The sequence below is a fragment of the Pan troglodytes genome, chromosome 17 (assembly GCF_028858775.2).
Source record: "Pan troglodytes isolate AG18354 chromosome 17, NHGRI_mPanTro3-v2.0_pri, whole genome shotgun sequence".
Taxonomy (NCBI): Eukaryota; Metazoa; Chordata; class Mammalia; order Primates; family Hominidae; genus Pan; species Pan troglodytes.
In genome coordinates this window covers 61,128,881-61,149,238 of record NC_072415.2, presented here as the reverse complement: position 1 = coordinate 61,149,238, position 20,358 = coordinate 61,128,881, and the positions used below count along the sequence as shown (strand labels likewise).

General features: G+C 36.9%; 1 protein-coding gene across 7 annotated transcripts in view; it reads right to left on the bottom strand.

Annotated features, from left to right (window-relative positions):
• Window positions 1-4,081: 4,081 nt before the first annotated feature.
• Window positions 4,082-20,358, bottom strand: part of SMAD4 (SMAD family member 4) — a 55,314-nt gene continuing 39,037 nt past the window's right edge. For 2 of the 7 annotated variants that reach the window (XR_008540632.2, XR_010151939.1), the window contains 3 exons: window positions 12,287-12,425; window positions 11,644-11,811; window positions 9,283-10,805 (listed from right to left, as the gene is read on the bottom strand). Coding sequence is in view for 3 of the 7 variants with exons in the window: in XM_054671788.2 (XP_054527763.1) it covers window positions 10,594-10,805; window positions 12,287-12,425 (351 nt within the window). In the remaining 4 variants the exon portion in view is untranslated. Of the gene's footprint in view, window positions 10,806-11,643; window positions 11,812-12,286; window positions 12,426-20,358 lie in introns of all 7 variants that reach the window. The other 5 variants (XR_001711357.4, XR_010151938.1, XM_054671788.2 and 2 more) reach the window with 3 other exon arrangements.

Sequence of the window (20,358 nt, the reverse complement as noted above, 5' to 3'; positions counted from 1 at the left end):
CAAATACATCTTGTTGAGATTTTGGTAGAAATTGCATTAAGCCTGTCAATTTTAATAAAATTGAGGGATAATCAACATCTTTACCATGTTGTGTTTCAATCCATGAAGATGGTATGTTTCTCCATTTATTTAGATCTTTATCAGCATTGTGTAGTTCTTAGCATGTAAGTCCTATACATGTTTTTTAGACTGACACCTATTTCTTTTTTTAAGTGGTTGTAATTGGTATTGTATTTCTAATTTGTGTTCACACATTCATTGCTAATAATAAAATTTTTGTCCGTAGAGCTTGTATCTTGTGTCATTGCTGGACTCATTTATTAGTTGTTTAAAAATACATTCCTTGGAATTTTCTACATTGATAATCACATCATCTGCAACTAGGAACCATTTTGTTTCTTCCTTTCCAATCTGTATTTCCTTTTCATGCCTTATTACACTGGCTAGAACTTTCAGCATTATTTTGAAGAGTGGTAAAATCAGACATCTTTGACTTGTTCTCAATCTTAGGCAGAAAGCATTCAGTTTTTCACCATTAGGCATAAAATGTTAGGTGCCAGTGTTTGCTAGATGCTCTTTATTAAGTTGAGGAAGTCTCCCCTATTCCTATTTTTCTGAGTTTTTATCATGAATGGTTGTTGGATTTTGTCACGTGCTTTGCCTGCATCAACTGATATGACAACATTTTCCTCCTTTAGTCTGACAATGTGATGGGTTAGATTGATTTTCAAACATGAAGTCTGGGATGCCTAGAATAAACCCCACTTGCTCATGATGCTTTTTTTTTTTTTTTTAATAGGTTGCTGAATTCCATTTGCTAATGTTTTGTTAGGGATTTTTGTGTGAATATTCACAAGGGATATTGATCTGTAATTTTCTTTTTTTGTATTATCTTTGAGTTTGTATTAAGGAAATACAAGTATCATAGAACGATTTGGGAAGTGTTTCCTTCTCTTCTGTTTCCTGGAAGACTACAGAATCAGTGTTGTTTGGTAAGAATTCTCCAGTAAAACCATCTAGGCCTGATATTTTTGGGATTTCAAAATTAAGAATCTTATTTCCTTAATAGCTATAGACTTACTCAAATGATCTTTTTTTTTTTTTTTTCAAATGATCTATTTCATATTGGATGAGTTGTGGTAGGTTTAAGAAACTGGTCTGTTTCAACTAGTTTGTCAATTTATGTGTGTAGAGTTGTTTGCAGCATCCTCTTATTATCCTTTTGATGTCTGCAGAGTCTAGTGATCTCCTGTTTCATTCCTCATATTGGAAATGTCTTCTTTGTGAGTCTTACTAAAGGTGTTTCCAATTTTATTTTTTCCAAATAAGCTATTTCATTGGTTTTCTCTAATGTTTTTGCTTCAATTTTATTGATTTCTGTTCCTATCTTTATTTCCATCTTTTGGGCTGCTTTCAGTTAATTTTGTTTTTTTTGTTGTTTTTTTTTCTTTGAGACAGTTTCACTCTGTCACCCAGGATGGAGTGCAATGGTGCAATCTCAGCTCACCGCGACCTCCGCCTCCCAGGTTCAAGCGATTCTTGTGCCTCAGACTCCCAAGTAGCTGGGATTACGGGCATGTGCAACCACGCCTGGCTAATTTTTGTATTTTTACTAGAGATGGGGTTTCACCATGTTGGCCAGGCTGGTCTCAAACTCCTGATTTCAGGTGATCCGCCTGCCTCAGCCTCCCAAAGTGCTGGGATTACAGGTGTGAGCCACCGCACCCGGCCTCGCTCTCCTTTTTCCAGGTGCTTGAAGTTGGGGCTTAGAGTATTGAGATTTTTCCTTTTTTTCCTAAGGTTTGCATTTAGTGCTATAAAGTTCTCTTTCAGCACTGCTTTTGCCATATTCCACAAACATTGGTGTTTTATTTTCATTTTCATTCAGTTCATGGTTTTAATTTTCCTTGAGACTTCTTTGACCCATAGATTACTTACATTGTTTTAAGTGTTTGGAGATTTTCCTGTTATCTTTCTTCTGATGATTCCTAGTTTGATTATATTGTGGTCAGAGAAAACTTTGACTTCTTTTACACTTTTTGAGTTTTTATGGCCCATGATATGACCTATCTTGGTTTATGTTGTTAGCATTTGAAAGGTATATGAATGTTGCTGTTATTGGATGGCTTATCCTATAAATGTAAATTAGATCTTATTGGCCGATAGTAGTGAGTTCTTCTATATTCTTGATTTTATGTTTAATTCTATTGATTGCTGAAAGAGAAATATTGTAGTACTCAAATATAGTTATGGATTTATCAATTTTTTTTCTTCACATATTTTACTGCTCTGTTGTTTGGTGCATACATATTTAGGATTCCTATGTCTTCCTCATGGACTAACCCTTTCATCATTATATGTTCCTCTTTGGTATTTTCTTTGCTCTGAAATCTATTTTGATATTAGTATAGACCATTACTGTTTTCTTTTAACGTTTAGCTGATATGTATCTTTCCATACTTTTTTCAGCTTGCCTTTGTTATGTGAAATGAGTTTCTTGTACACAGTATACAGTTGGGTCATGTTTTCTTGATCCATTCTGCCAGCATTTCTTTTAATTAGTATAGACCATTTATATTAATGTAAATTACTGATATGTTAGCATCTAAATCTCCCATTTTCCATTTACCTTTGTTCTGTTCTTTCTGTTCTTTTTCCTGCCTTATCCTGAGTTACTTTTTGAGAATTCTCAACATTTTTGAGAATTTCATTTTGATTTATCTGTAATGATTTTGTGTATACATCTTTGTATACTTTTTTCAGTACTTGCACTAGGAATTTCATTATATATTCATAACATCACAGTCTACTACTGTCATTTTACCAGTTTGAGTAAAATGTAGAAAACCTATATTCCTATAGGTTCCTTTACTCTTACCTGTTTATAATTGTTTTAAATAGTACCTCTATATACATTTTGAACCACCTCAGGCAGTGTTATAATTTTTGTTTCAACTATCAAATGTAATTTATAAAACTCAAGTTGAGAAGGAAATCCTACTTACCCATATTTTTGCTTACCATGTTTTTTTGGGGTTTTTGGTTTTTCCTTCCTGATGTTCCAACTTTGCTTCTATCATTCTTTCTTTTCTGCTTAGGGAACTTCCTTTACTACCATTCGATTAAGGTAGGTCTGCTGGCAATGGATTGTCTGCTCTCCCTCAACGCCTCTTGTCCATCTGTCTGAGACCTAGTGGTGGCCTAACAAAACTATCAAAATATAGATGTGGATGCCACTCCAAAAGTAGGCCAGAACTAATGGAATTATTCTTTTAGAATACAAAGGGCTGAGGAGAAAGGGCATTACAATTTATCAGTAAGACAACAGGGGTGGGAAAGGTTTGAAGAAGTGATGGAGATGCCCTAAGCTTTGAGACTGCCATTTGTGAGAGAGTTGTGACATGGGAGGAGATGGAATTAAGCACAAAGAATTAAGGGTCAAGAGCAGAAGGCAGAGAGACACACAACTGCCCTTTCACCTGAAGTGCTCCACAATGTTTTTCCTTTTTCTCAACTGAATGCTAACCTACTATCCTCTTCAAGTTCTAGCCTAAAATACTATAAATTTCAGGTTAGCAAACAGGTGAGAAGAAATCTCTCAGCCCGATAAACTCTCTGAAACTCATGTCAGCAAGCTTAGAAATAAAATGTTGATGTGGTCTTGTTATATACAAGCCATTGCCACGGAATCTACTTACCTGACCACCACTCCCCTCCCATTGACCCCTATTTCACAGAGAAGGCAGATGGGAGAGAAACAGCTTTCCTTATCCCTTAGCTGGGCAATGAAAGGGTCTCCAATTTCCAATTTGTACCTCTCCTTTAAGCATCCTGGTTCTTATAATTCCCTAGCTCCCATCTCTCTGATCACCATCACTTCACCTTCTCCTTTTAAAAATGAGAAAAGAATGGGGACTGTTATTCCAGGGTCATATTTTAAATGTCACATTTCCCATTTCAGTGGCCACAAGGCAATAAAGGAAAATGTTGACCTAAAGTTTGAAAATTCTCTAAGTGATCAGAAACCCTTTCCAGATCCAAGACATCCACAAGCTTAAGAAAAAGAATGAGCACATAATGATTTAGTTGGCTTTCTCTTTTAATCAAAAACATACTTTGTTACAGAGTTCTCAAGAAAGGTTCGACTATTTTTTAGCCACAGACTTTAACCAGGCAAAAGTATACAGAAAGCCACAAAGGAACTCCTGGGACTTTCAACTGACCAGTTGTCCCCAAAGCAGAAGCTACGAGTGGCTCTTCTCTGGCTTCTGGCATAGCTGCATTCCTCTGAATTTAGGGGAGGAAACAGTTGGGAAATACCACCACCAAATCTGTCCCCAACCCCCAACTCACTTCTTCTAAACTGGGCTCTGCAGCCCACCAGGTTTTCATCATCTATAAGCATTCACACTTTTCCCTTAAATCACATGTCCAATGCATTGAACAGAACTCAATACTTGAAGAAAGTTTGCCAACTCCATGTTTAGTCTTAATCAATCCAAGCCCGTGAGTCCTTCTATCAATGACAAGCAGCCTTTGCAACAGCAGCTGGTTTCATCCCTTCCTCTCCAGCTACCACAAAGCTGGCCTCTACCAGGACTCCCCAACCCCCCACCCTCAACCCAGCCCCAAGGAAGGCTCCCAGGTCCTTGAAAATATGAAGTTCATTAATTGTACTCATCCAAGGGTAGGCTAGAAGAGAGCTCTGAATGATCCAGCCAAAAGTCACTTAATCAAAATGGACCTAAAAAGAGCCAAGAATAAAGTTAATAATCATCTACTGGTATTGTTTTCTTGAGTCATATAAACCAGTTTAATTGACACGGTTCAAGGGAATTTCCTTGTTTTGAGCATAATATCACTAAGCATTAACAACAGGTTTTCAATCCATTTTCACTGAAAAAAAAATTACAAGCACACACCACTTAGGAGGGTGGTGTCACACACACCAACTCAAAAGCTATAATGTCATGACTCGAAAGCCTAAACTCTGACCAGAGTGTGTGTGTGCGTGTGTGTGCACGCAATTCAAAAGCTAGAATATCATGACTCAAAAGCCTTAATAAACTCTGACCTGTGTGTGTGTGTGTGTGTGTGCGCGCGTTAAGTGTTTATTGCAGCCCCTAAGGTGGTGCTAGGCCTTTGGTTAAAATTAAGTCTTAAGGGCATACTATGTAACCTTTTGTCCATAAAAGAACAGTAATAAAATATCAAGCCTAGTCTCCTTTGAATAAAATGGAAATAAGTAAAAAGCCCCCTCAAACAGCAGAACAAAGATAAGGAAGAAATCCAAAACTGCTGCAAGGTAGCCAAGGTCACTTAGAATTTCAGAGCTGGAATAATTAATCTACTCCAACTCCCTCATTTTACAGATGAGGCAACTAAGGCCCAGAGAAGATAAATGACTTGCCCAAAGGTCACACATCAAATTCGTGGCAGAGGGCAAACTAGAGAGTGCAACTGTCTGGCCCAACCCAGAGCCATTACTTTCAGGTTGAACAAGAACACTGGCTCTGGACCTATTGAGAAAGCATTTAAATAAACGGTGTGAAAAGTATCCACATCAACAGAGAGAAATGATTGTCTTCACCAAAGGTTTTCCTTAGTCCTTACTACATTAGAAAAAAAAAAAGAAAAAAAAAGGACAAAAAGTTTCATTCATTCATTCAAGTCTGATGTTAAAATCCCTGAAAACACTAGCAATTACTTTAGCTACTCCTTGGGGCAGGATGTCAGACCCTCAATTCTCATAAAGGCACCTATAGGTCAAAAATATCTGTACAGGAGTAAGGCCAGAAGGCAGGGCTTCAAAGGGGACACCAAAACAAAACAAATGGCCTTAGTTTCCCAAGGTTTGTTTTGCTTTGTTGTGTGTTGTTTGCTGGTGTCCTCCAGACAACGGTATTGCCTCTGGCTACTGATGCTAATTTAGTAACCCTTGTAACCCCAGTTTTTGTAAGAGCAGCATTCAAGTGGAAGCAATGAAACCTTTCAAAATATTATTCTAAGGGGGAAAATATGAATATGACTCATTTCTCTCTATCTCAACTACCTGAAACTCAGCAAGAATCAGGAAGCACTCTAAGCTACATCAAACTGATATCAAATGCCAATACAATGAGGTCTTTTTCAGCACTTCACAGGAAAGTGTCTTGGGTCCTGTCCCAGAGTTTGTACTTGTGTTTTAAAGAACGTTCTAGTAAGTTTGGTTATCTGGTTTCCTTGCCTAGGCAGTCAGAAATGAAGAATCAGAAAGAGAAGAAGAAAATGCTAAAAGGAGGCACACTAACACTCACATATGAATGGTAATTATCAGAGAGGGAAGAGACCAGGAGGGGAAGTGGGTTAAAAAAAAAAAAACTAAAAATTCAAAACCATAGCTGTCTGAGACCATTTAGTAAAGGCAACACAGTCCTGCCTGTTTTAGAAGCCCCTGAAGTCCACAAAGATAGCCAAGCACAGAAAGAAATGTTACCATCTAGTATATCCTCTGATATACATATTAAATAACTCCACCAACAAAAGGCTAAAAATTAAAACGTTTTACTTCTTAAATAAGGCAATTCTGGATGATGTGGAAAATTTCACTCCACAGTGATTCCAGATAAACAAGATAAGCAACCTAGCAGCACTGGGACAACTGCTAGGGATAAGGCTGGGCCTAGGATGCCGCTTTGTGGATGAATAAGGCCATGGACTTTTTACATACTTCTTGGTATGTTCAAAGAAATTACTTAGTTATCAGGGAAAAAAATGGAAAGGCTTGAACAAGATTGTCATAGCCTATTCTCTACAGTCTTTGCAAAAGAGGATATGAGATTATTTAGATAGCTATCTGCAACAAGATGGATTCTGCCTTTACGGGAAAAAAAAATGCATTACTTTAAGTTGAGTGTACCCCACCTACAAAATAATTGTTAACTGGCTTTAGAGGTAATTGCTTTCATATACTCATTTACCTCCGTAACCTAAATTTGCCATTTTCCCAATCTGCTATCATTAAATAAAATGCCAGTAAAGTTGGCAATAACGAAGGGAGCAAACTAGAAATTATCAACAAAAAGAACTCTGTTCCACTCAGAGAATAAAACTGCTTCTCCCAAAAGGCTCTCAGAAAGGGTGTGAACTAATGTGACTCTGCATAAAATAGTGAGTAACTATTAACCAGTTACCATCAAACCAGGCACAGAAACATTTACCATTTTATTCTTTAACCTCCATAGACACTTAAGGAGCATTAATAGTAAAATGTAAAATTTTCCTTCCCCAGATGACCATAGTCAAAGATACCTGCAACTCACCTTCCTACAATTAGCAATAAACTTTAAAAATAATAAGATGTATATCATCTGGGAGACAGGACATTTTATTTTGCCTTCAACTTGTATTACAAACACCCCCCTTTACACACCACACCCTGCCCCACAAAAATGGATTTTAAGTCTGAAATGCAGCACAGCTAATATGAGTTCAGTTTACTCACATGTCTCAAGTATGGCTCTCCTTAAGCCAGACCATGCAACCTGTAAATCTGCACTGTTCACAGGAGGAATGGGATAGGCAACCTATTTAGTGGTTACAGCAATACAAAACAGCCATGTTTCTGGAAAAAGCAAGGTTATATGGCAGTGATTTATTGTCATTATCTTTGTATACCAGGGGCAGTAAACTATTAAAAATGAGATAGACTATATCCCACGATCTACTCCCTGGAAAATAAAGGCAACACCATGAAGGATTCCCTTTGATAATGCACTGAAAGGCACTGGACAAACATGGAATGAGGTCTTACGGTGGGTGTACATGGCTCATCTCTCATTCAGCTTGCACTGAAATTCAACATTTTGAGAGTCTTTGAGATATGAATTAGCTAGAGAAAACCCACCCAGAACCATAACCTCATAATTTTACCCTTAAAGTAGACATAAAATTTTAAACCTGTGAGAATCTTTAGTCTTATTCATCAAAGATGACTACCACTAAGAAATAGAAATATAGATTAACAACCAAGCTCTCAGGAATAGCTGATCATAACATACTAGATGTTTTCTCAAAAGCGTGTGACTAAATCTAGGTACAAATATAAGCACTTAACAACTAGAAGTATTTCTATACTTTATGGCTCTTAGTAGAAAGAAACCAAGACAGGTGGCTTGGCTCCAAAGAGATACTTCCTAACAAATATTTTTCACATACTTTCCCCAGATGATTAAACATGAAAACTTTCCTTAAAGTAGAAAAGGGAACAATGAGGCCAGGGACAGTGGCTCACGCCCGTAATCCCAGCACTTTGGGAGGCCAAGGTGGGTGGATCACTTGAGGTCAGGAGTTCAAGACCAGCCTGGCCAACAGGCAAAACCCCGTCTCTACTAAAACTACAAAAGTTAGCCAGGCATGGTGGCGGGCACCTGTAATCCCAGCTACCAGGGAGGCTGAGGCAGGAGAATCAGTTGAACCCGGGAGGCAGAGGTTGCAGTGAGCTGAGATTATACCACTGCACTCCTGCCTGGGCAACACAGCAAGACTCCATCTCAAAAAAAAGAAGCAATGAATTATGCCAATGTATGATTAAGGTTTTAATCAAATCATCTGGATTTTTAAAAATCTGTTATTCTAAAACTCACTCCTATTCCTCATTCACAGTAAAATGGACCTAAAGTTAGCAATTTCTAGAGAAGATGTCTTTTTATAAAACTGCCAATAAAACTTAAATCACCAAACTTTTACAGAAGAAAATTAGGTGTTTACTGAAAGAATTTGTAAGTAATCTAGAGTACAAATGAGGTGGTAGATAAGTTATTTAAAGACAAAAGTCATGTGGCTTGGATCAAGATCTATGTTTAAATCACAGAAATAAGCAAACTCAGTGGTTTCTAGGATGGTCTATTTAAAAGACCTTCTGAGCAAGGCAGTAGAAGCTGTGTTCATTCCAGGTGATATAAGGAGGACTATCATCACACAAGTGTTTCTATAGCTAAAAGTTCTCCAGGCAAAAGTAAACACATCTGAAAGATAATCCTTGATTTTATTTCATACTATTTATCTTGTAGACAATCAGGTCTATTTCTGCTATAGTAAAATAAAAATTAAAAAAAAAAAAAAACCAACTCTATGGTACACAATGTCCATGGGGAAGTCCCGGTAGAGTGTGAGGGAAAAAAACAAAGCTGCCCAATAGAACTGGCTGTTGCCTGTCATTTAGTAGAAGGTACCTCATCACTGAGATTGGACTCAAAACTGCAAAAGAAAAAAAAATCTTAAAAATCAAACCTAGAATTCAACTTTGTATGTTGAGATTCAGTTTTATTTATGCTACCAGCTAGGTAAAAAGCATACATATTGTGTCTGTGGTACAGTCAATACATCTGCAACTTTTCTACTTAAATTCTCTATACAAAGTCACTGCCAATTGATATGATCATTGATGGCAAAGGGCTTAGAATAACCAAAAGATATAAAAAAGTTTGCAGTCTTGCCCCAAGATACAAAAACTGAATTTTAAACAATATCATAACATACATGATTTAAACATTATACCAAAAAAAGTCACATCAAATCAAGTACAAAAATATCCAAACTACCTATTATGAACTGTAATGTTTCCATTATTCTGCACAGTATTTAACATAGAATTTAGCAGTTTCCAAAATATTCAGTTTATTCATTATTTAGTTTAAGCATTGCCACTTTTGCAGAACAGTGAGACATTAGGTAGAGTGACGCTGCTTTTAGTGTTTTAAAAAATACAAAACCTTTCCCTATGAATGAAGGAAAAGAAATTCCTCTTATAGGCTTCTTAGCAACCAACCTTGTGCCTAGAAATACAGAAGAATACAACTACTGTTTAACAGGGGAAAAGTATACTTCATCAACAGTCATCCACTAGGAATAACAAACGTAATTTTAAATTTTTTTGTCTGGTAATTTTAAGGGATTCTCAATATACACACAGATTAAAAGTTTTTTGCCTTGGCAAAAATAAAACTGAAGTTGCAAGACAATCTGAATTGAAACCATCTTCACTAATATAACTTGCAAAAAATATTTTGGATGAAAGATTACAATACATTATTAACTTACTTTTTAAACACAGAGTAAAGTTACTCTTGGTAAAATTAACTCACCCACATGGCACATTATTTTTGAAGTATGTTCAACAATAACAACTTGTACACAAAATAACATAGGTGAATTAACTTTGAGAACTTCTCTGCCTTTAAAATCAGCAATACTGGATTTATTCTGTAGAATGATATACATATCGATGTTCTGCAGATAAAAGGCTCTAAGACGTTTTAAAGGGCTAAATTTTCTAGCACTGGAATGATTCCTTCATACATAACAGGTGAAGAATTAATGTGTTTCTCCTAATCTTCAAGCTCTGAGCCATGCCTGAAAAGTTCTGAAGAGGAAAAAAAAAAAATTGTTTTAATCCAGTTTCTGTCTGCTAGGAGCAAGGCAGCAAACACATTTTCAACCCTTTATGAAAAGATAAAGCAGAACAAAAGTGAAATATATCTTCAGATTATAAACAGGATTGTATTTTGTAGTCCACCATCCTGATAAGGTTAAGGGCCCCAACGGTAAAAGACCTCAGTCTAAAGGTTGTGGGTCTGCAATCGGCATGGTATGAAGTACTTCGTCTAGGAGCTGGAGGGCCCGGTGTAAGTGAATTTCAATCCAGCAAGGTGTTTCTTTGATGCTCTGTCTTGGGTAATCCGGTCCCCAGCCTTTCACAAAACTCATCCTGAGTATGCATAAGCGACGAAGGTCATCAACACCAATTCCAGCAGCAGCTGACAGACCTAACAGAAAAGATTTGGAAGACATCAGAGGGACAGGGTGATCTCTTCCCATCCTCCCTACATTCTAAATTAATCAAGTGACCAGCTTTCTGTATTTCATTCTCCTCAGCATATAACTTCTCTGCTAAAGTGCCAAGAAGTAACAGTAGATCTAAACTTTATCAACAAGCTGAACACTTTTGATTAAGGAACTTTACATTTTACATGTGTCTTCTAGCTACAACCAATTATAAAGTAAATTACCACAATCCACCAACACCTCACCTATTTTTTTCTTTAGAAGTGGAGGTGAAGGGATAAGAAACAACTTGTTTTTAAGAGGTAGTGCGTGTCCACAGGTTGCTTCTAAAAACCTTACTGTCTAAACAGCCTAGTTCAGAATAAGACATAACTAATAATGAAGCAGTTAATATTCTTAGTTCCACTAAGACCTCTTAGATGACCGAGATGAAGTCTCTCTCTCAATTTCAAAGCGTAACAGAGTAATACACTATTACTCAGTGGTGGCAACTGATGAGAATATGAAACTTAATAATAGTTCTGGATTCTTCAGTAAAAGCATGTTTTTAACACTGAAACCAGCAAATTAATGGTTTAGATCCCCAAATTATAAAAAATCAAATTCTCTCAATGAATATGCCTAATCTACCTCTAAATTGTAAACTCCTGAACATAAGTCACAATGGAGACTGCATCTAATTTTCCAGTCAGAACATACAGTCATATAGTCCATCTGCATTCATCAATATTACAATGAAACTAATGGGAGGAATTTGCATGTACTGTAGAGAAACCTGCAGGGCCACTGCAGTTTTCTTAGCCAGTGTGATTTGCTTACCACACTGAAGAGGTTAAGAACAGGGGTTGAATGAATCACTAGTTATGCCTTCAGACGTGGAAGATGGGTGCCACGTGTTTCCATCATAAAAGTCTATAGTCAGGAGTTTAACTCTGCAGTAAAAAATTCCCCATCAGTGTGAAACCTGGCACACAGTTCAATTTTACCCTAAAATTAAAAAAAAGTCTACAAGTTATCAAAATACCACCCTCACTTAGTTTTCTCTCCATGTTTAGCATACTTTAAAAAAAAAAATTGGAAAAGTGTCCAATTCTGAAATTGAAATATGCTTTCCTTACTAGAATAAAGCCAAGCACTTCAGTGATTACAACCCACCCTGGCTGGTGAGGCAGAATTATAATAAGCATCAACAAAAAAGGAGGAGATGGAACAGTATAATATAATAATCATCCCCTTTCTCCTTCATCCCATACTCCATTTTTGATACAAAAAGAATGCAAACAGGGTCATAGGCAAAAAGCAACTATTACAGAAGAACAGATTTTACCAATTCAAAAATGTCATCATCCCAGTAAAAAAAACTTTAATTTCTATTATTGCTCAAAGAAACTAATCAACTGAGTAAATCAAGATAAAAATATCAACTATTATACCTTTAAAAAAGAATCAAAAGCATACTTACTGATAGCTGGAGCTATTCCACCTACTGATCCCGGGCCAGGGATGTTTCCTGCCACGGCTGCTGCCTGGGCAGCTGCTGCAGCTTGTGCAGTAGCCGCCTGCTGTTGCATCTGTCGATGACACTGACGCAAATCAAAGACCTTTTAAGAAAAAACATTTCATACTATGAGTTCATAAAGAAAAATTCCACACATCAAAAACCAATGCCTGACTTATTTAAAACTCAGTTTCATTATACCTCTCACATGAAAAGAATTAATTAAAACATGTAAACTTTTATGTACATTGTGATTGGTCTAAAACTAGTTAGGAAAGGTGGCTTGGAGCTCACCAAGAAGATCATGTCAACATCATGATGGCTTTGGCTGCCACACGCCTCTGTATCTTTTATCTAGTTCGAAGTGGGTCAGCTATTACTGTCCTTGTGAAAATCTGTGTAAAATGTACAATTAAGAAGTCCCCCTCCCCCTTTCATAATCAAATTGCTGAATTTTCCTTAGGCTGGAGTTGATAGCTTTGGTCGCCTGGCCAACTTTTTGTCTTATCATTTTTGCTTATTTGGAGGAGTTTAACAAAATGGCACTGTCGCTATATAAGAGAGATCAACATTTTTCAGAGATGCGTACTTTAAGCAAATAGAAGCAAAATAATATCCAGGACTTGTTTTAAAATACTTGAGAAGAAACAACAACAACAAAAAGACTAGATCAAACAAATATAAAATTGTAACTACTTAATCCGTGTGATGGGTATATGGGATTTCATTAGTTTCTCTCTACATTTCTTTCTTTGTAAATGTTCATAATTTTTAAGGAAAAAAAAGGCCCAGTTTTAAATCCCATCACCGATACCTGCTAATTATATGGGCTGAGTTTCTTTTATCTATAAAATGGGAATGCTAAGTGTACATACTTTCATGAGGTTGTTGCAAACTTGGCATAGTATACAGTTACTTATTTTGTTTTTAGCCTCCCCTGTAGTCATTTATCTTTCAGGATGAGTTAAGGAGTTAATAAATAATTTTACTTTTATCAACCAAGTGAAGAACTGGCATAGTAAGGAAGGGGTTGCCATATCTACCCTTATATTTATGTAAGTACTGGAATGTTCTTTTAATATGCAACAAATTACAGATAATAAATCACAGCACCTTTTTTTCTGGGGAAAAAAAAATCTTCCTAAAATATTTGTTTATTTGCATTTTTAAAAAGCATTGGAAGATTACACAAAAAGAATTTGCAGGAAAGGAGAACAAGGACAGGTTCTGAAGCAAGGCTGCTCAATGTCCACTGTTTTTAAATCACTTTAATTTCTGAACCATGTGGCTATACTCCCTATCTAAAAGGACATGAATATTTTTTAAAGTCCCATTACGTACATAAGGGGCCCAATACAAGCAAGCATAAATAATCTTGAAAATAAGAGAAATCTGAGAATGCATAATTTTTTAGTTGATGATAAACAATAGTTTTAGAACTTAAACCATAATTTTCAGATGCTTGAAAAAATTCTGATCATCTTCAACCATGGTATTTACATGAACCACAAAAACAGACAATAACATACTCACTCCAAATAACAAATTGCACTCCTACTTACTCCTATTTCTCTACTCAGTGTCCATTTCCTCAAAAAACTTTTCCCAATTAGCACCAATGAAGGACAACACTCAGACTACCCTATTCTTTGAAGAGACATGAATTTGTCCAATATACATATATGTATTTCCTGGACTATTAGGTCCTAAAATACTTTAGTAAAGAAAGCAATGACAGGGGCATGGTGGCAGATGCCTGTAATCTCAGCACTTTGGGAGGCCCAGGTGGGAGGATCACTTGAGCCCAGGAGTTCAAGACCAGCCAAGACCCCAACTCCACAAAAAAATTTAAATTTAAAAGAAAGCATGACAAAGTCAGGTTCTAGAAATCAGAAAGCCCACAACACCCAGAAGTGAAACCACTACTTCCTCAAATTTCTCACAGTCCATTCGTTTCAGAACTTCTAGGCTATGACATTTGGAAGGCATTACCCAGTACAGAACAAAGCAGGGACTCAAACATTTGAAAAGGTAAATAGCTCTACAACCACTTTTTTAAAGAAGTAAATTAATAAACTTTACTTTTTTAGAGCAGTTTTAGGTTCACAGCACAATTAAGCAGAAAGTACAGAGTACCTGTCCCCACACCCAACCTTCCGCCACTATCAACATCCCCACTACAGTGGCACAATTGTTACAATCGATGAATTTACACTGACACATCATTATCACCCAAAACCCAGTTTACGTAAGGGTTCACTCTTGGTGTTGTACATTCTATGGGTTTGTACACATTTATGATGCTGAACACCTTTTCATATGCTTGTTTGCCATATGTGTATCTTCTTTGGTGAGGTGTTTGTTCATGTCTTTTGCCTTTTTTGTTGTTGTTGTTGTTGTTAAGATGGGGTCTTGCTATGTTGCCCAAGCTAGTCTTGAACACCTGGGCTCAAGGGTCCTCCCACATCAGCCTCCCAACTAGCCGGGACTACAGGCACATGCCACCATGCCTGGCTAATTTTTTTTTTTTTTTTTTTTTTTTGGTAGAGATGAGGTCTTGCTGTTGCCCAGGCTGATCTTGAACTACTCCTGGGCTCAAGCAATCCTCCTACCTTGACCTCCCAAAGTGCTGGGATTATAGGAGTCAATCACTATGCCCAGTCTATTCTGCCCATTGTTTATTTTATTGTTGCATTGTTTATTTTATTGTTGAGTTTTAAGAGTTCTTTGTAATTTTGGATAACAGTCCTTTACTAGATGTGTCTTTTGCAAATATTTTCACCCAGTCTGTGGCTTGTCTTCTCATTCTCTGACCCTGTCTTTCACAGAGCAGAAGTGTTTCATTTCAATGAAGTCAGGCCTATCAATTCTTTCCTTCATGGATCATGCCTTCGATGTTGTATCTTAAAAGTTCTCGCTTTTTCTCTTGGCCAGGCACAGTGGCTCTCTCCTGTAATCCCAGCACTTTGGGAGGCCGAGGCAGGAGGATCACTTGAGGTCAGGAGTTCCTGACCAGCCTGGCCAACATGGTGAGACCCCATCTCTACTAAAAATGCAAAAATTAGCCAGGCATGATGGTGCAAGCTTGTAGTCCCAGATACTTGGGAGGCTGAGACAGGAGAATCCCTTAAACCCGGGAGGCGGAGGTTGCAGTGAGCCAAGATGGCGCCACTGCACTCCAGCCTGGGTAACAGAGCAAGACTCCGTCTCAAAAAAAAAGTTCTCACTTTTTCTCTTATATTATCTTCTAGAAGTTTTATAGTTTCGTGTTTTACATTTAGGTCTCCACAACCACTTTTTTTTTAATCATCACTAACCAAGTATGGTGTGTGTGTGTGTGTGTGTGTGTGTATATATATATGTATATAATGTTATCTGGGAGTAGGGAATAAAACTTAATTATAATCTCCAAGATTCAAGTATGCCTTTAACATTAACACTCCCCCACCCCCACAAGTCATTTAAAAAAATAACCAAGTAATATGTCACACATAGGCTCTCTCCAATGTGTTGTAAATCATCGCAATTAGGATTGTTTCAGCCTGAATCTATGCTAACATCAGCAGCACATATTACAGGTTACCCACATGGATTAAACTTTATGACTTGCATCTGCAGATGCAGTAAAAATGATTCATTGGGCACCTCAGCAAACCTCCCTTCCACAGATTATTTACGTAATTATAGCACTCAAACCAGAAGACCTAAAATTATTCAGTTAGGTTCACTAATAACTAAAACCTACATTGCCTCCTGACTTCACACTGTAACTAATCCATTGATAACGGATACCATAACAGATTCCATTTGTTACATTGGATGATAAAAATTAAAGCTATTATTGAAATGCTACTGTCTTCCTTTCATAATTTGACTAAATTGTTGACAAAGGCAATTCAAAGTAATCAAAGGCTTTAAATATTCTTTTGGCTCAGATCCAAAAAATATTTCGGACCACCACTCCTGAGCTAATTTCTGCTTTAATTTATTTAACCATGTTTTCTGAATTTATTACAAAACCGTTACTTAACAAAGATGTGTGTCTCATAAAGATCACTGACAACATCTTTAGGATATTGTCTTTTACAACCAGGAGTCAAATTTTGCCATTTTCCTTTGACAAGGCTTAAATGCAATACTATATAATCTTAAATTAACATTAGGAAACAGTAATCCAGAATGAAAAATGCACCTGAACATAAACAAGATTGTGCTAAGGACATTCTAAGTTCTACCTGACTTAGGGAATCACAATGAGTGGTAAATGGGAATAAATTTAAATGAGGTTCATAATACCCTCTGACCTAGTCCACCAGTGGTTTAGAAGCATCTGCTGCCCCTTCCTCTAAAATAAATGTGTTCAAAAACAAACCCAACTCAATATTAACACAGGAAGTTTGCAAATCAAAACTACCACAATAAGATTATACTTCACACCTACTACAATGGCTAAAATAAAAAAGACAGATAACAAGTACTGATGAGAATGTAGAGAAATTGGAACCCTCACACCCTGCTAGTGAGAACATAAAGTGGTGCAGCCATTTTGTAAAACAGTCTATCAGTTTCTCAAAAAGTTTACATAGAGTTATCTTACAATCCACTTTTAGGTATGTACCCAAGAGAAATGAAAACACACAAATACTTATATACAAATGTTCATAGCAGTATCCTTCATAACATAGCCAAAAAGTGGAAATCAAGTCCATCAATGGATAAACTGATGAACAAAATGTGTGTGGAGCACTATTCAGCCATAAAAAGGAGTGAAGAATTGGTATGTGCTACATGGATGAAGCTTGAAACATTATGCTTAGTGAAAAGAAGCAAGTCATAAAAGACTATATTACATAATTCTCTTCTATATAAAATGCCCTGAATAGGCAAATCTACAAAGAGCGTAGAATAGTGGTTGTCTAGAGCTAATGGAAATGGAGATTTGGGGGTGATAGTTAAAAGGGTATATGGAGTTTTTTTCCACAGTCATGAAAATGCTCCAAAATTGAGTAGTAATGACTGCACAATGTTGTGAATATACTAACAATCATTGAATTGTCCAATTTAAATGGGTGACTTGTATGTCATGTGAATTCTCTCTCAAAATCTCAATAAAGCTATTAAAAACTTGAAATGCCCAGTGCTAAATAAAACAAAACAAAACATATTTTACTTTTGAAAGCAAAAGAACAAGGCCACTTAAAGAGAATTCAAACATTTGCTTCATTTAAAGCTTGTAAAATGTCATTTCATTACATCAGATTTTCGTTAAGTAAAAAATGACTACTATGTCATGAGAGAAGCAGGAAAAAAAGTCAACTTAGAAGGGTGAAAAAAACCACAATTTAGTCCTAGCTTCTTGGCTTATAAAATGAAATTACAGCTCTCCAAGTGTGTTTTCCTCATTTTAATTAAAAAGGGGAATGTGTGTGTGTGTGTGTATGTGTGTGTGTGTATGTGCATGCACACATTTGTGTACTCAAAGTGTGGGCACTCCTTCCAGGGGTGCATGCTATCTACATACAATTTACCCCAATAATATCATCTCCTGTGAAAACCTGATAACTTACAAATCCCTTAGTTACTGCTACCCAAAAAAACGAATGCAGAAAATGCCAATGGTTAAATTTTAAGGTATACAGTATTCCTCCCTTATCTATGGGGGATATGTTCCAAGACTTCCAGTGGATGCATGAAACTTTAGATAGTACTGTGCATATACTATTTTTTTTCCTATACATACATACCTCATAATGAAGTTTAACTTACAAATTAGGCATAGTAAGAGATTAACAACAACAGGTAATAATAAAACAGAACAATGTTAACAATATCCCAGCATCATTACCCTTGCACTTTGGGACCATTATGAACTAAATAAAGGTTACCGGATGACAAGCACTGTGAGACCATGACAGTCAATCTGAAAACTGAGCTCGCTACTCAGTGACTAATGGGTGGGTAGCGTAGACAGCATGGATATGCTGGCAAAAGGTTTTACATCCCAAGCAGAATGGAGTGAGATTTCATCATCTAATCAGAACAGCGCACATTTTAAAACCTATGAATTGTTTCTGGAATTTTTCATTTAATATTTTTGGACTGTGGTTGACCATGGATACCTGAAGCCATGGAAAGTGAAATTGTGGATGGGGTTGTACTTGTAACTGTCTCTTTCTGACTAGTAAGACTCTTCTAAAGAACAGTAATATACTTGGTAAACAGACATAATTATTTTAAAATCTTAGTTAATATAAACAAATGAGATTTTTTTTAATTCCAAATATCTTGTCCAACAAGGTATTTATCTACTTTTCATGGTAAAAGTATGAGATCACTATTAAGATCTGTCCAAGACAGTGGTTTATCAAGTGATGACTTGTCTCACACCTTGGGGGCTTTTCAAAGGTCATCTGTACCAAAATATAAATAAGTCACAATGTATCTATTTGACATCCAAGAAATTACACTTGCACGATTCCACATTATTTAAGCTCAATTGTTTTAAATACTACTCCATATCTGATTAAGTTTATAAATACTATCTGGCACACAGTATATATTCAACACCATAGTTCTCTATCCAGTCACTTTAAATTACATAAATAAAACAAGAGACTTCTGAGTCAAGATGGGTTAAGTGGGTATACATAATCACCTTCTCTCTCTGCTTCAACCACATACAAATAACAGAAAAACTATTTAAAATAGTCATCCTCTCCAAACTGATCATGAAATTCATATGGAAACAATCCATACATCCAAACTGATGATAAATAAAACCCACAGTGGAGAGCAGAGACTAAAGATAGGAAGTACTAGGGGTATACCAAGACCATAAACAAAGGGCAGGGGACAGGAATTTGACTTCTTGGAATAATATGGAGAGAGACAACAGCCAAACTCTCTGGGGGCTACAACTGGGCACCTGCCCATAAATCAAGTGCTGGTAAAATACAGCCAATTCAGAAGTACACCTAGGAATAAAATATTTGCCCACGGCAGGGAAAAGTTTCAGAGAAATCTAGGCAATCAGGAATTAGGCCCCAAGCATACCTGCAGAATGGAACTCAATTTCCTCAGGAGACAAAGTCCCCCTACTTCCTAAATTTGTAAGATTTGGTTCTGAGATGTGAATCCCAGATGCCAGGGTAAGGCAAAATTGCCACATAGGGTGAAGCAATGACAGGAAGAAAAAATAAATAATAAAATGAGTGAATTCTCTCAAAACAAACTTGGCCCACGAATACAAAATGGACTACAAAACATATAAGGAAATCCAAAGCCATTAAAAAATAACAACAAAAGGCCAGGCGTAGTGGCTCACACCTGCAATCCTTGCACTTTGGGAGCTGAGTTGGGCTGATCACTTGAGGTCATGAGTTCCAGACCAGCCTGGCCAACACGGTGAAACCCCGTCTCTACTAAATACAAAAATTAGCCAGGCGTGGTGGCATACACCTGTAATCCCAGCTACCGGAGAGGCTAAGGCATGAGAATCACTTAAACCCTGGAAGCAGAGGTTGCAGTGAGCCAAGATGGCACCACTGTACTCTAGCCTGGGTGACAGAGCAAGACTCTGTCTCAAAAATAATAATAATACAGCATAAATAACCAATACAGAAATTACTTGTGGAAAAAAACTGCAAAATACAAACAATTTCCACCTCATAGAGACAATTCCGTTATACATACCACTCTAGACTTATGGGTACATATAAACAAATAACAAATATCATGATATCATTTAACAAAAATGGGATCATAGTCTATGTATTGTCTATTTATTTATTTATTTTTGAGAAAGGGTCTCACTCTATCACCTAGTCTGGAGCACAGTGGCATGATCATGGCTCTCCGCAGCCTTGAACTCCTGGGCTCAAGCAATGCTCCCATCTCAGCCTCCCAAGTAGCTAAAACTACAGGCATGTACCACCACACCCAGCTAATTTTTTAATTTTTTTGTAGAGATGGGCGGTATCACTTTGTGGCTTACGTTGGTCTTGAACTCCTGGTCTCAAGCAATCCTCCAACCTTGG